Source organism: Artibeus jamaicensis, unplaced genomic scaffold (assembly GCF_021234435.1).
Source record: "Artibeus jamaicensis isolate MK-2021 breed Jamaican fruit bat unplaced genomic scaffold, CSHL_Jam_final scaffold_1964, whole genome shotgun sequence".
NCBI classification, from domain to species: domain Eukaryota; kingdom Metazoa; phylum Chordata; class Mammalia; order Chiroptera; family Phyllostomidae; genus Artibeus; species Artibeus jamaicensis.
Window position 1 is genome coordinate 37,008,512 of NW_026522030.1, and position 17,329 is coordinate 37,025,840.

General features: G+C 40.8%; 1 protein-coding gene across 1 annotated transcript in view; it reads left to right on the top strand.

Annotated features, from left to right (window-relative positions):
• The window catches only part of TRPM3 (transient receptor potential cation channel subfamily M member 3), a 263,509-nt gene that overhangs the window by 153,573 nt on the left and 92,607 nt on the right, over positions 1-17,329 (top strand). The window contains exons 11-12 of the mRNA XM_037155024.2: positions 8,565-8,615; positions 16,591-16,731. Coding sequence (XP_037010919.2) covers positions 8,565-8,615; positions 16,591-16,731 — 192 coding nt within the window. The remainder of the gene's footprint in view (positions 1-8,564; positions 8,616-16,590; positions 16,732-17,329) is intronic.

A 17,329-nucleotide genomic window follows, 5' to 3' on the forward strand; every position in this document is an offset into this window, starting at 1 on the left:
AGATTCTTCTACCAAACCACTGGCATGTAGAAATTAGAACACAGTTTATTTGTAAGCCCAGAGGGTATCTGGGGCCATCAGCAGAGGAGGGTTGATTTAACGCCAAGCATCAAAGGAGGCAAACTAACTATCCTGAGCCATCTTGTTATCCTCGGAACTATGAAGTTTATTCCTTTTCCACTATAATGGAATAAAATATAAAAACCTCTTGTTTTGGATTACCCCAAAGTATTTTTTGTTGTTGTTTTGTAGTGATTTTTTAATTCCTTCACTAAGGATACCAAGGAGTAATCATGAGAAAAAGTATTTATGAAGTTTTGGCAAGTATTCAATGAATTTAGTACATTAGCTCTGAGCTGATACTCACTACAATCCAGAGAAATTTAAAATGTAGATATTGCATTCCCCTATTTTACAGATGAGAAAACTAAGGCCAAAGGGTGAGCTCAAGATCACAAATCTCCTAGCTACTACTGAACCAAAGCTTCTGTCTTAGGGATTATTGTTGCCTTCATTCCTCAGAATGCTTCTCTATCCCACCAAATACAGTACTAATTAGATGAAGTTCATTAACCTATTCCCAGACAGTTTTAGGTGTTAGATGGTTCCACCCTGGCTTTATCTTATTCCCACTGAATTGAAATCGAAAACAGTTTATCAGAGTGGTTCTAGGTTTCTGTTTTCTCTGCAGATTTTTGGGGGGCAGTTCAGCATGCTGAGACTTTTGGTAGAATAATAGATCAAAATTATGGAATAGGGGCTCAACCTCCCATCCCTAAAAAAAGACTAACAATGAGCCATAGAAGAAATACATACATTCCTAGAAATGTACCATCCATACATTTCAAGTGTGAATCATAAAGAAATAAATAATTTGAACAGATTAATAACAAGTAAGGAGATTGAATTAGTAAATCAAAAACCTTCCAGCAAAGAAAAATCCAGGACCAGGTAAATTTTACAAAACATTTAAAGGATTAACCCCATTTTTTCCAACTCTTCAAAAAAATTTGAAGAGGAGAGAATACTCTCAAAATTATTTTATGAGGCCAGCATTACCCTGATACTAAAGCTAGATAAGGACACTACAAGGAAAGAAAACTACAGTCCAAGATCTCAGATAGCAATGCAAAAATACTTCACATAATTCTAGCAAACCAAATTCAATAGCATATTAAGAAGGTAATACACCATGATCAAGTAAGAATCACTTCTAGATACAAGGATATTTCAACATAAGCAAATCAGTAAGTGTTATATCACATTAACAGAGTGAAAGATAAAAATCACATGATCATATCAATAGATTAAGAAAAAGTATTTGACAAAATGTAGAATCTCTTCATGGTGAAAACTCTGCAAAAATTGTGTTTGGAAAGAACATAACTCAACACGGTACAAGGCTACACATGACAAACCGCAGCTCACATCATGTTCCATGGTGAAAGGCTGAAAGCTTTCCCTCTGAGCTCAGAGCCAAGTGCCCACTCTCACCACTCCTACTCAACATAGCAACTGGAAGTCCTAGCTAGAGCAATTCAGCAAGAAGATATAAAAGCATGAAGATTGGAAAGGGAAGAAGTAAAACTGTCTGTTTTCTGATAACATAATCTTATATAGAGAAAATTGTAGAAGGCATGAGCAGGCAGCAGTGTCTCTGGGACACACACGTAAAGGTCAGTTGCTGGGGACTGCTGGGCACAGTGGCTCTTCCTGCTACAGTGCCTGCGAGCAAGGAGCAAGTCCCCGAGAACATAAAAACTCAGTGGAGCACCCCCCTCTTCTCACAACCTCCGTGCACTGACTGCGCATCCTCCCACTGGATGGCTTTCCCACTCCATGCCTTACCTGCTCCGAGGCCTCCAGACACTTCCGTTGGGCCTGGGCCTGCCTGCACCCCGCTGCTCCCCAATGAAGCTACAGAGTTGAGATTATCCCTCTCTTCAGAGAGGAACTAGATTATGATATATGATTACCACGGAAGAAATTCATGTCTATAGCTTTTAAGGAGTTGATTGCATCATTTCCAAGCCTGAAGGTTTTGGAATCACTATTGGATCTTAAGACACCTCCACCTTCTCGTCATCCGTCTTCATACCTCAATAAAGGGCTGAGGTTTAACACTCCTTTGTCTTGGATTATTTAAGACACCCCAGAAGGACGTTTCTTACCAGTATAGTGTAGCCAGATTTATAAGGAGAAGTGATTCCCCATGAATATTTAAGGTTTGAAGATGAAAATTTTATTGAGTCTTCTATTGCCAAATGAAACACCCTGAGGAAAAGTGGCCAGTTCTGTGATATTGGACTTCAGGTGTGTGGCCTTGAGATGGTAGCCCACAGAGCAGTCCTGGCGTGCTGCAGTCCTTATTTATCTGAAATCTTCGATAATGAGAGTGATCTCATAGGGTTTCTTGTGTTAAATTTGATGATCTCAACCCAGAAGCTGTTGAAGTCTTGTTGAATTATGCCTATACTGCACAGTTGAAAGCTGATAAGGAATTAGCAAAAGATGTTTATTATGCACCAAAAAGCTGAAGGTGGACCAAGTAAAAAAGGTTTGTGTCAATTATTTACTATCTAAAATGGATGTTACCAGCTCCATCTCTTACTTTGCTAGTTATATGGGAGACTCACATTTGTTGAATAAGCTTGACATGTATATTCAGGAGCATTTGTTACAAATTTCAGAAGAGGAAGAGTTTCTTAAGCGTCCACAGCTAAAGTTGGAGGCAACGCTTAAATATAATGTTTGTTTGCCCAGCAATGGCAAATTGGACACAAAGGTAATCAGCTGGGTGCAGCATAGCATCTGCGAGAATGGAGACACTATGGATGAGCTGATGGAAGGGTTCAAACCTTGTACTACTCAGTTGATCACAAGCTGCTTGTGGGAACCTACTAGATGGACAGGCCGAGGTGTTCAGCAATGACAATGACCACATTCAGTTTGTACACAAAAAGCCACCACGTGAGAATGGCCATCAGCACATAAGTAGCAGTCCCACTGCATGTGTCTCTTCTCCAAATGCCATAGTACAAAGCCCTAAGTATGAGTGGAAAATCACTGCTTCAGAAAAGACTTCAAACAACACTTACTTGTGCCTGGCTGTGATGGATAGTATATTCTGTGTCATCTTCTTCACAGGTGAAACAGCCCACAGAGCTCACCAACAAGTATTCCAAAACTAACTAAAAGTTCCAGCTCTGAAATGCAACCAGATGAGCTAACAGAAAAGCCATGTCACCTATGCATTATGCACGGTCTGGTCTGGGGACAGCAGAGATGGAGGGCAAACTCATAGCTGCAGGTGGCTGTGACAGAGAGGAATATCTTCAAACGGCTGAGTGCTATGGTCCAAATACAGACCATTGGTCCTCCCTTGCTCCCATGAGAACGCTGAAAGCCTGATTTCAGATGCTGTACTGATGGACCAACTTGACGTGGTTGCTCGAGCGAATGGCCACTCAGATGACCTGAGTTGCGTAGAGCTGTATGACCAACACATAGAGGACTGGATTCCTGTTCTGAATTGAGAACTAACCACTGTAATGCAGGGGTGTGTGCTCTAAATAGGAAATTATACATCCTTAGCAGCTCTGGTCCATATGGTCAAAAAGGACAGAAAAATTGTGATGTTTCTGATCCTATAACAAAGTCATGGACAAGCTGTGCCCCTCTGACTATTCATAGACACCAGTCTGCAGTCTGTGAGCTTGGCAGTTATTTTTACATAATTGGAGGTACAGAGTCTTGGAATTGCCTGAGCACCATAGAATGTTACGTTCCTGTAAATAACACCTGGACTTTAACTGCACCATGAATGTGGCTAGGAGAGGAGCTGGAGTTCTGGGCAGAAAACTATTTGTGGTTGGTGGCTTTGATAGTTCCACATCATCAGCTGTGTGGAAATGTATGATCCAACTAGAAATGAGCAGAAGGTGATGGGAAATATGCCTTCACCAAGGACTATGCCCGATTGCAGCTGTAGGGAACACCATTTATGCAGTGGGAAGATTAGATGGCAATGAATTTCTGAATACCGAAGAAGTCTATAACCTTGAGTCACATGAGTGGAGCCCCTATACAAAGATCTTCCAGTTTTAACAAATTAAAAATCTTTTTCAAAATAACAGGCTTAGTGACACATTGTGTTTAGTAGAGGTACATTTCTGAATGAGGAGGGTGAGTGGGTTTGGAGGTTGTGACAGCAACACAAAGCTTTGCATGTTGCATATTATTACACACACTGTACATACTTTGTGTTATTGGGACAGAAGTTGAAATCATAAAAGAAAAAAAACAAGAACTGAGTGGGCACACCATTTCAAGAAGTCCCCTGTCCTCCACATTTGTTTTGGCAATGTACACATTAAATAATTCTTTCCTCCAATGAGTATTAGGGCAAGAGGGGTCCGGGTATTAAGGTACAGGCAGTTGAGGTTTTTAAGAGCCCTTTCTCAATAACTGGAAACATTTTATAACAAAAGAGACATTGAACTAGATAGCAATGACTATTTTTGTTTTTATTAAAAGAAAGCTGACATACCTACCAAGATTTAGTCCTTTATGGTGGCCTTTTATAACTTTTTATATTCTCAGCAGAGTGCGTCACCTGTTGAAGATGTGGTGGCTTCGTGTTGCCAAAGCTGAGTGGCCGTCTGCACGTGTGCAGAGCGAGGTGTTTCTTTTACACAGCTGGAATCCCAATCTCTGAGCTTTTACCCCAGCTATAATATTTTATTTAGAATGAAGGGCCAATGTTTATTTGAATGGAACTGCTGAACAGTAACTAGCTTCGCTTTTATTTGAAACACTGATTTTAAATATGACTTTTTTAGGGTATATTATATAGAGAAGACCCTTGTGCAACAGTAAAGAATTTAGGATTTTCTCTTCTAAATAATTCCTGTTTATAATCATTAACAAAATTGTCCCCAGTGGCAGCCCTTGATTGTGAAAACAATGAATTTAAACTACGTTGGATTTATGGATGCCGCCTTTATCAGAACCATGTTCTCGTTCAGTCTTTGTATTCATGTGACTAAATATCGGTTGGAGTGACTCAGCAGCACATGTGTGGTGCTGCACATAAAACTCACGGTGCCGGAGTTAGCACGTCCGAACGCCTGCTGCCAATGCAAACAAATTAAAGGTGCTTTGCAGGAAGTCCTTGAACCATGGCATCAATATCCAAATGTTGTTTGTGTGCTCATTCATTACTGAATGTTTGGGGGAAACTTGTTTCCAGCAGTGATGAGTGGAAAACATATTCATCTGGCATCTTACTTCTGAAAGGAAGACTGGTATAAGGTTTTAAGGTTTCTTCTCTCAGAGAAGATAAAGAAGCACACATGAATCTAATGAGCTAACTGAGGCAGATGACTAGCCAGTGGCTAACTGACTTGGTTAAGAAGAAAATGAGATATTTTCTCCAAATGTTTCATGGGTACTTTGACACTTTATTTGCATCATTCATTCCACAAAACAGCACCAGGAAAAAAAATCAGTTCAGTTAGTGGCTAGTTAGTTCCTCACTATATCTATTGCTGGTTGTCCTGGACTAAAACTAGGTTGGCAAATTTGAGCCTAATATGATCACTTTTTTAATGGCTCTGTTTGTGTTCTATTTAGCACAGGAAATTAACTTTGAGCTGGGAATTCAGCAGTGAAAATCTTTGAAATTACTTCTTAGTTCCTAAGAACACATAAAGGCAAACATGTGAGATTACTTTGGATCAGAATTTTCCTGTATTAACCTTTGATGCCAAACATGTGTTTTGGTAGCTAAAACATATTTTTAATTGTGTTTTGAATATAAGAAATTTCCTTTACATAAGGGAGAAAAAACAGTCCTCCATGATGAATTTTACTGTTTATCCACATCTAAAAGGGACAATTTTTTTTTTCAGGTAAAGAGACAATGTGGCATAGCCTCAGCATAATTAAATTTTATTTTACCAGTAAAAAAAAAAATTCTATAGACTCCATAAAAGACTATTAGAACTAGTAAATGAATTCAGTAAAGTTTCAGGATACAAAATCAACACACCAAAATTTGTTGTATTTCTACACACTAACAATGAACTATTTGAAAAAATAAAGCAATCCCATTTGCAATAGCATCAAAAATAATAAATTACTTGAGAATTTAAGTCAATAAATTTAACCAAAGAAGTGAAAGGCCATAGACCAAAAACTGTAAGACATTAATGAAAGAAATTGAAGAAGTTACAAATAAAAAGATAACATGTGTTCTTGGATTAGAAGTGTTAGTTAATATTATTAAAACATCCATACTGTTCAAAACCATCTATAGATTAGTATAATTCCTTTAAAATCCCAATGGCATTTCTTTACAGAAATAGAAAAAGCAATCTTAAAATTTTCATGGAGTCACAAAAGACCCTGAATAGCAAAGGAATCTTGAGAAAGACAAATAAAGGTGGAGGCTTCACACTTCCTTATTTCAAACTATATTACAAAACTATAGTAATCAGAACAGTGGGAATTGATATAAAAACTGACAGAACAATGGGACAGCATCAGGAGCCCAGCAATAAACTCATGTGTATATGGTCCACTAACACATGACAAGGGAACCAATATAAAAAACATTGTGGAGGTTCCTTAAAAAAACTGAGGTATTGGCCAATGAGTACAAACTTTTAATTATAGAATGAGTAAGTTCCAGGGATCCAATATACAGCATGGTGACCATAGTTAACAACGCTGCATTGTGCACTTGAAATTTGCCTCAAGAGTGGAGCTTTAATGATCCCACCTTAACAACAAAATGGTAACTATTTGGGGTGAAAGGTGTAGTAACCAAACTTACTGTGGTAAACACTTCACTGTCAATACATACAAGTATCAGATCACTTTATACATTAAATGTACACAATATTATATCAATTATATCTCAATAAATCTGCTGGGGGGTAGAATGATGGGTTTTTAATTAAGTGAAAAATAAAGCATAGAGGTGAATGACTTGCCTATCAATTAGAGAATCAAGGGAGTAGAGTGATTTATTCTAATGATTGTCAAGAAATAAGAAAGTTCTAGATGGCCAATAGATTTTATCACTCCAATCAACTGGTGGTGTTTCCCTGGAGAATTCTGTTGATAAGGATTATGAGTCAGTGAATGGCCTCAATAATAATCATAGCTAATATTTGTTGAGTGCTAAGCATTTTAGTAGCTTCATAAATATTTTATCATTTAATCTTCACACATTTCTTCCAGATAAGTGGAGATGTTATCCTCATTTTAGAGATGGCAATACTGAGTCACAGTTAAGTAGCTTGCCCATGGTCACTGCGGGTAAGCAGCAGAGCCAAGTTTGGAGCCAGGCATCCTGACTCTAGAGTCTGCATGTTTAATCCCTACACAGTACTGCATCCCTCAGTGGAAAGAGTTCTGATGAGTATGTCTGCATAAAGCAGCAGGTTGCTGAGGCAGTAGAGGGGCACTCTCTCAATCCTTGACCATGCTTCACCCGTGCTCAAGGCTTTGCCATCACTGTTTTGAGATCCTCTAATGGGGTGGCCAAGTTTAGCAAATAAATAGTTAAATTTACATTTAAGATAAACAACAAATAATTTTTAATATAAATGTTTCCCAACTATTGCATGAGACACATTTGCATTAGAAATTATTCACCATCTATCTGGAATTCAAATTTAATTAGGCATTCTACATTTTAGGTAGCATTCCTATTCCTGCAGAATGATTGGATGGCAAACCATTTCATTTTATTCCTACCTTAAGCAAGCATACATCTTTCCCAAGCCTCTCTTTTTCCCAAACTTCCTGTGGCCTTTTCTTTAGACCAGATTTTAGCAATCTACCATCCAAGGGCCAAACCAAGCTCACCACCTATTTTTGTATGGCCCACAAGAACGGTTTTTTACATTTTTTAGCAGTTGAAAAAAATCAGAAGAATGATATTTTGTGACATTCAAATTTTATGAAATTTTACTCTTTTTTGTGTCCACAAATAAAGTTTTACTAAATCATTGGCAACCTCCTTTGTGTAGGTATTGTCTCTGGCTGCTTCTGCACAACAGCTGAGTTGAACAGTTGCCATGAAGACTACATGGCCCCCAAAGTCTAAAATATTGACTACTTGACTATTTACAAAAAAAAAAGTTTGCCAACCCCTACTTTAAATAATTTCTCATTCGACATTGGTAATAAACAAGATGCAATTGGCAATGTGCTGAAGTGCATTTCCAATGCAATAAACTGGTCCCTTTTCCCCATACTCCCTGTTGCAAAACTAGCCCCTTAAATGATGTCTTGGTTTAGCTGTCAACAGCATTGATGGCTTCCTCTATAAAGTTTGAGCCTAGAGCCTCAAATGCTTTCTCTTGAGGAATCACAATCCAAAAATCTGCCAGTGTGTTTCTTCAGAAAAGGCAGGTACAACTGAGCAACTACAACAAGGTTCATCTTAACAACTGTCCCTCGCCAGCCAGACCCTTCCTTCCAGATCCTTCTTGCCTTGCCCGTGAGAGCCCAACCAGCAAAACCATTTGATTCTTCTTTGTTGTTTTCAGAGACATGGGCCCTCAAACACATTGTACCACTTGGTCAGGGATGTCAAAAAGGTAAGAACCCTCTCGACTGCACGTCGGAGGCCGTCTTGACTGCTTCCTGTGATTAGAAAGCGCCTCTGTTTCGCATTGCATGAGCCACCAGAGTATTCCTGTCCCTGCCAGACCCCTCATTTCAGGACACAGCATGCAAGTGTGGCCTTTAACTCTGACATCTCTGCTTCTGGCGCAGCTGCGGTTTATCGCCAGTCTCCGTGTTCTAGATGCTTTCATTGGACGTGGTGCTTTTCGATAGTGGAACTCTAGGCGTTTGCCCCATGACATGTGGATTTATGCCATTACCTGTGTATTTCCATATGCCCCTCACTGTTTGGAGGGCTAGTTTCCATGCTGTCCAACTGGCCAGAAGAGGTATCTTCATCCAGTAGCTCCTGATGCAATGTGTCACTGTCACATCCGGCATTATACAGACTATAGTAAAGATACCTCAAAAAGTCTCAGAGAAACGAAGACTAAAGTACATGTATGTACACCATCCTTCTAATAGTTTATTTTTTCCTGTGTATTTTTTCTCATTCATTACCTAAGATTTTGATAGAGGAAAGAAAGCCATTAGATTTGTCACATTTTACAGATGAGGAGGCTGAAATGCAAGGAGGTGAGAACTGTACTAGATGGTTAGTGAAGAGCTAGGATTAGAACTCAGAACCTTTGATTAGTAACATAGCAACAATACCTGATATTTAGTGACGAATCAGTGTGTGACACCAATATGAGCTTCCTGTGTGCCTTAACTCATCTTCACAACAATTCTATGAGTAGAATTACTATCATTACTATTTTGTTATTATATAGTACGATTCCCAAATATAGATGAGAAGAGTGAGTCACAGGGAGGTCATTTTTAAACTTAGCCAAGTGCTTGTTCTTTTGCCCTGTACACTCTCCTCCAGAGGCAGCTTTGGTCCTGAGCCTTTGGCAGCCTCCCCAGACAGTGGTGCCTTAGCTCGGATGGACAAAACAGATGGTGGCACTTCCCCCACCCCGCACACATGTGCACGTGTGCGGAGGTATACCCACCTACCAGACTGCAGTGACTCCTCCCCAAAGTCCATAGGACGCCCTCGGAGAAAGCTACACAGTAAGGTCAAGAACAGAGTCCAGTTCCTTCATGTCACTAGAATTCATTGGCCAGAACTGACCCATCGGTGTCTGGTAGCCTCTTTTTTATTTTCCTTCAAAAGGCCAAGCAAAAGCCCAGGGGCTACTTATAATGTGTGGATTTATGCCACTGCCTGTATTTTTACCATTATCACCTGGTACCTATGAACCATTTTACCAAATGGAACAACCATTTTACCAAAATCACTTCTCTCCCTGGCCTGCCCCATTTCAAGTCGTAAGCACACCTGCCCTCCACAAATCTATTTCTCTCTCCCTCAGGTCTTCTCATTTTGTTCAATTTATCCCGGCTGAAAATTGCCTAGAAATTAAACAGGGGGCAGTATTCCAGAATACTGTGTATACATCCAATGTGCATTATTTGCCAAAATATTCGTTGCTCATGTTCAATAAGATGTTTTGAGATGTTTCTAAAATAATAAGATATTGTCCCCCTTGCCTTACGCTACTCTGCATCACTGAAGGAATGAGGAGGCTGTCTGAGGAGACCGCTGTGCCTTTGTTCCTCAGTCCCAGCTGTTGGTCAGTCCCAACCTTCAAATAAAGTCACTCATCCATCTCCATGACTCAGCTTCTCAATGTCTTGCATGAGTTTCAAAGGAATTTTATAGTTAGATTTTACTGAGTACAAATGATCAGAACCCCTCCTCGTAGGTTTTCTTCTTTGCTAGACTCTGCTTTGCAGTATCACTTAATCTTTTCCAAAACCCCATTAGCTGTCTCTTGCATTCATTCACCTCACTTGTATTGAAAAGCATGTAGAGTATTTAGCTAAGGATGTACTGACGCATGCACTGACCAGCAGTGCCCGCGGCATCATGGATGAGACATGAGACAAATTCACATGGTCTACCGAGTCCTGGGGAGGAAAAGGGATGGCACGGCTACTCCCTGAAAAAGGAGAGAGCCTCAGAACGGCCTGGCCACCCTCTCAAGGGGAAAGCGGCTCGAAGCAGCTGGGCAGTTCTCTCAAGGAGAGAGAAAGCTCACTGACCCTTGCCTAGACAAGCTTTTATTGGGGGTTTTTGCACAGGAGTTCAGGTGCAACATATTAATTATTATCAGGCAGTAAACAGTAGATAGTATACAAAGAACCATTAGGGCTTCTCCTAAGTCAGAGTCTGTCAGCTAAAAGGCTATAGAACTTTGGGAGCATAAAGTCTTATCATTTAACTAAGAGAATACTTAGCAAAGCAGGCTTCACAGGATTGTTAGGAATTCTTTCTCATGCCAGATCACTGGGAAATTCGCCATTCCCAGCACAAGGCTACACCACCCTCCGTCATTGTTTTCAGGCTTAAGTCAGTCAGAGGAAGCAGATAGCCAAGGAATTCTCAGAGACTTCTTGCAGACAGACTGAGGACTCAGGCTTTGTCAAAGCCCGGGGGCGAGGGTCCATCACCCCCTTTCTCCTTAGCCCCCCAAGTCCTTCCCTGGGGCCTCCATGTGATCATGCCTGTCTTAGGTGATTCTGCCCTTGGGGAGTATCACCCATCATTGGCTAACTGATCAAGCACTGGAGGCCAGTTATGGAAAAAAGAGCAGAGGCAGAGCTCCTGCCAGGAAGATAAGCTTTGTCTCTTTAGTGGCTTATGGTCTGGAGGTCGCTCAATCAGCCTTAGTCATGGGGGGTTTCAGCTCCTGAACCCAGGCAGGGCTGTCCCCAACAATGTACCTCAAAAATAATAATAAACAAGAAAGAACAAAATGGTAAGAATTTGGAAGGCAGGAATGTTAGTGAGGAGCAGTTTTATTTTTCTTTTAGTGCTATACAAATACTAGAGCAAGGGTATAGTTACATAAGAATTCATCTACTTACTAATTTAGTAACTGGGAAAAAATGATAACAGAACACCCAGAAAGTACTGAACGGGCTTAGGAACAATTTATCTCTTTAACCTGGAATGAGGACTGCCAATAAGGTGGAAGAATCGGGAAACCCATGTTTAGTTCCTTCCCTTGGGAATGGGAGCAGGAAGTGCAGCTTCTATTTCTGTGCTACAGATGAGCATGTGATGATTGGAGAGCAAAGAATAACAATGGCAGTTGAAGGAGCTGGAAGTGTCTACATGTTGTCACGTGGACAAAGGGAGCTGAAAATAAGGGGGGTTGTTTTGTGTTTTTTAAGAAGTGAATGATACAGAAATTAATATTGGTGCACCTTTTCCTCAGGTGGTTCCAGAAGACTTCTAGCAATTTAGACCAATAAGATACTCAGAGTGTACACAAACTAGGTTTATATTGCTAAGGAAATCTTGAACAGTTTAAGCAATTGTCAAAAATTAAGAAACATAATAATTAGCAGGTACTTTGTGCTTTATGATTATAGGACTTTATGTACGTATGAACTGATTTATGTGGCAAAAAAAGTTAATCAGCAGGTGATAAACCCTGGTATAAAATGCTGTTCATGAGTTATGAACACAGTTCTGGACCTTGAACATAGCGTTTGAGAATATGTCTGTAAATGAAACGTAAGTAACGCTTACAAACCCAGGGAATGTGTTTCGGAAAGATCAGCCCATGAGTTAATCAGTGTGATGTCGGAAAGTCCATCTGTCCATTGGAACCAACAGAGTTGACTGTAAAAATTTCTCCCAGGCCAGTTTCAAAATCTCAAATTATGCAAACCAAGGGAACAATCTAGGAGCCATGAAGTAAAGAGTTGCTATTCAGCATCAATTAGAAATTTAAAATAGAAGCCAACCAAATTCCCTGAATGGTTTTCATGCATAAATCCATTGGATGTACCAAGTGCTCTTATGAAACCAGAGTGGCCTGAGTCTGTCTGCGTTTTCATGAATTCTAACTGCCATCTTAGTAGCTAACTGTCTGCTCAATTTGTGCCTTTGTATGTTTTAAAGCAGTAGTGAAAATTAAATGTGCTAATACTTCAGACTACCTGTACTATCCCTCCCCACCAAGGAGTATGATATCCAAGTTTCATATAGAAGTAGTATGAAATTACGATAGTTTAAAATTCATTCATGGGAATCAAGACTCGGGGCTTTACAGAATGAAAAGCATTTCAGACACACTTTGGGTGAAGGACGGATATTTTATAATCCCATCTGCGAAATTCGTGCAAATTTACAACAGCATTCTTCTTTTTTATAAGATTAGTTGCCCCGGCGATTACTGCAGCAAACACTAGAGGAACGTCCTCCTCTTTTTCCATAAACTTTCACCAGAATAGCCTTGCCCCCCCTCCCTCCTGGTAAACCTCACAACCGGCTGTCATTCCCACCTAACATGCATCGGGAGGAAACAATCTTGTTTTGGAGGCTTGTTAGAAGTTTCCAAGAAAAAAGATATGTCTCCTGAACAGCTGAAATCTGACAGTGGTATCGTAAGCTGACATCTGAAAAGCAGAGTGCATTTAGAAGAGAAAATCTAAGTGCGTTTAAACAATTCTTCTGATTAATAGTTATGCTTAGGTATGGCATGGCTTAAAACTTAGCTGCAGAGTAGCGGCTCATACGAAAAAATGAGACGATGTTTTTTCTAGTTACCAAGTTGCACCTGCCTCTAGACCCTCGCTTCTCTGTTTCATTCCGTGGATGAAATTATTTAAGTCATGTGGCTTGCCTTGTGTTGTTAAGGCATGAAATGGGAAATAAGTGTTCAGGCATTACCGGTTAGCAAAGTAATTACAAAAAGGGGAGGGGAAAAAACAGAAACAGCAAGAAGAAGGAGTAGCACACCAGGATCACTGTTGACTTTCTACGTGAAAAGGACCCAAGCCAAGTAAGACTCCTCCAGAAGGTGTTTGGACATTACCTGTGGTACATGAGGTGCCGTTCACTTTCTCTGCTTTTTCCAGAGGAGGTGGATGTGGTGGTGAGCACAGCCCCATCCCTGTCCACCCCTTACCCATCCCTGGTCTCTAAGCCCCCAGCTCCACTAACCAAATTTCAGGGGATTAGTGGAAACCACATCAACCCTGGACAAGAATCCCTGCCCAGCGACCCAGCAGCATGGACATAAGAGCAGTCTGTCATGTAGCAGTTAGACAATCAGACCTTTAGAAATAGACAAGACTCTAGAAGAAACTGCGTTCAAACTGCCTGTTATCAACGTGTAAACTGAGGTACAGGGAAAGGGTGTGATCTGGCCAGGCCCACAGCCGGCCCAGTGCTGCTTCCACTGCAGGATCACATTGCTGACTGTTCTCTGCCCATCGGGTACACCTGCAGGCCACAGGGGGCCACGGGCATCAGCTCAGACAGGTACCGATGCTGCCATCCCCTTCAGAGCTCACCCAGGACACAGTTATTACAATTTTTTCATTTTATGAACTATTTTCCCAAAAGGTTTCCACTCCTCCCAGTAAAAATTGCGAAACTAATATCCCCTAATTTCTCTGCCTCCGCAAAAAAACACCAGCTCCAGTCAAGTCTTGCAGACTGAGTTCAAACACATTACCTGGTAAAGTAAGCTCTCCCTCCTCCTGATATCACTACAAAAGCATCTGATTCTCTCCTTATCCCCAGATCCTCCAACCTGCTCTGTATGTGCTTACATCACCTGATTACACAAAATAGCAGGCAGGCAACTGCTAGTGAGGAAGGAACCCTCATTGGCTTTGGTTAGGTAAACATCGCCACCGTGTGGTCAACCAGAATGCAGCCCCCCTCCCCCACCCCACCCCTGACCCCATCCCTGGCCTTTACTGAAAGTTGGGTAGAACCCTGGATAGTCTCTGAATCCTTTCTCCTCATTCAGATCAGGTCATATATCACTCTGAAAGAATCAAGCTTTATATGAGAAGTTTCTAAAAAAGAGATGTTCTCACCTTCTCACCTAGTCTATAAACCTAAGAGCCCTTTATCAATAAAGTCATTTGCAAAAAATGTTTTATTTGTCCCTCTTAAATTCTTATTTATTTTGAATTTTACACTTACCACTTTCCTGACAACTCTCACTCTTACAGACATCTCAAACGTATAAATATTGCCATTCAATACTGGCCTTCAGGCAATATTTGTTCTTATTAGAATTCAAACTAATGTTTGCATATCTGTTTCTCAAAAGAAAATATATAGGTGTTGCTATTACCCATGTTTCAAATTTAGAAAATTGTTACAAGATTAGAAATAGGCACGAATTCATAGACTCGCTATGACTACCTTTCAAAAGCTATCACAATAAATCCTTTGGTGACCTTTTTTGAAACCTGGTACATTACAGACCATAGAGGCCATGAAGTTCAACTCTTTTTACTAGGAAAAAACCTGAGGCGTTCAGGGAAAGTGGCTGATTTGTTCAGGACGGACAGAAGCCCTGGGCAGTTGACTCCTGACTTCTACACAGCGCCAAGGAAAATAGCACAGATGGGAAGGGTGTTCTGGGGTCCTTCTTGTAGGAACCCAGTGCAAGGGAGACCAGGCTGACTCAGGAGTGTCCGGCTCTGGGGCTCCTCTGCTTTTGAAATGCCAGAGTCACTTCACTGTCTGGTAGAGCCAGACCATACAGATACTGCAGCCTCGTTAACCTGTCCCAAAATAATGGAGAAAAACCAGTGCACAGGTAATATTTTTAACCTCAGTTTAATGTGTATGGAAACAGCAATACCTGAAAAGTTACAGTCTTCAGATAAAACCTTTTCTAAGTTTCCTTTTTTATATTTTTGCCATGTTTGGCATAAAAAGCCAGACAGTTGGTCTTTCTTGATAGCCTGAGGATAGCTTAATTTGACAATTTAGTTAGATTGACAAGATAGTCTTCAAACAAAAGAGTTCCCAAAATTCTGAGAGATGGGGAGGAACTAAGAGACAATTTTGGTGAAGGGACAATTCAGCTAATAGAATGGGCCAAGGTCAAGGACGGGAGGGGCTCTGGGCCTCAAAGTGCTTCTATCTTATCTAGGACACCCTTCACAAAGTCCCACTTTGCTCAGCGGCTCAGATTAGTCCCCAAGCCTACCTTAGGGGATCTCGTCCACTTGGGCTGTTGCTTCCGTTGCTGTCCATTCATTCCTGCCCGTGCACATACAACAAAACACACATTTCAAGTCAGATTTCTGCAGTCAAGTGAGGCTTTCCCAAACAGGGGTGATTCACATGGCACTGTTTCACTGGTTCACATTTCAACAACCACCACGCAAAGCATTTTGCATGCCTACCTTACACCAAGCACTTATAAAAGGCACTGGGAATACAAAGATAAATAAAACAATTAAAAATATAAAGCTAATCCTCCCTGCTTTCACCTTCAACACAAGGGATATTCATAAATGACTTCATCCGGACATCCATCCTGCTGTCCTTTTATAAAAAGGCACCAAATGTTTTTCATCAATAGAAGTTTGGTGTTAAAGGAGATGGGAACTCTACCCATCTGCCACCTAGTGCGAGCCCTGGTAGTAACGATCACCTTCTGGAAGGAGTCTTCATTTAGTGGGTGTGAAGAAATAAATGATCAGCAAGAGGGTGGTAAGGACGGGCCTGGGTCAGAGGCAGAGCAGCGAGGGGCCTGGGGACTTCTGCGGAGCCGCGTTCCTAGTGTCTGGGAGCGATAGCACTTGCCTTGTCTCGCCTTGTGTTGCTTTCTGCTACACTGGTGTTTTTTTCTCCTCAGCTGAAGACTTGAATAAATATTTTGATTTTCTGTTATTGCCGACGATCACTGCATCTTCTTATTTAACTTATGTCTTCTTTCCAAGCGAGAATATCCAGGTTTCGGTTGGATCTATTTTAAGGTGAATTAATTAACCAGTATAATCATACATTCATATGTTTCTTTTTTAATTTTTGTTTTACTCTAAAATAGTTACAGAGTGCATGGGCTAGACTCCCTAGTAAATCACGCTGTCTTTCGGATCTGTTTGTTTGTTCTTCCCTGATAGGGGAACCTGCCCCCAGACTACAGAATCAGCCTGATCGACATCGGCCTGGTGATCGAGTACCTGATGGGCGGCGCCTATCGCTGCAACTACACGCGCAAGCGCTTCCGGACGCTCTACCACAACCTCTTCGGGCCCAAGAGGGTGAGGCTTGCGGCACATTCTGTTTCCTGACCTCTGGGAGGATGAGAGCGCTCAGGTTTGGGGGTGTGGCTTCCTCCTCCCCCAGTGGGAGATCAGATAAGAAACAACTGCTCTACCTCTTCTTCCCTCGGGCATCAAATCCATTTAAAAAAAGAAAGAAAAGAAAAAGAAATGTATTCAGTGATAACACACTCCTTTCGTTTCCTCCTGAAGTCCAATTCGAAGCAAAAACTGGCACTGAGAGTGAGCCTTAAAGATCACAGAATAGCAACGAAATTCAAATTAATCTTGTTAGGTACCTCAACAGTTTTCAAGGTTTAGGGTCTGGGGATCTATTTAAACCTTTAAAAATTATCGAGGACTCCAAAAGTTTTCATCTACGTTGAATGGTATCAGTAGTTATCATGCTGGAAATTAAAGTTGAGACTTTTTAAAATAATTATTAATTCATTTTAAGGTGGCCATAGGAAGTCCACTCATTACATATTAACATAGATAACATGTTTATTTAAAAAACGACTATGTTTTCAAAAACAAAAATGAGTGATGAGTAGCATGTTTTACATTTGTTTGCAAGTTTCTCTAATGTCTGACTTAA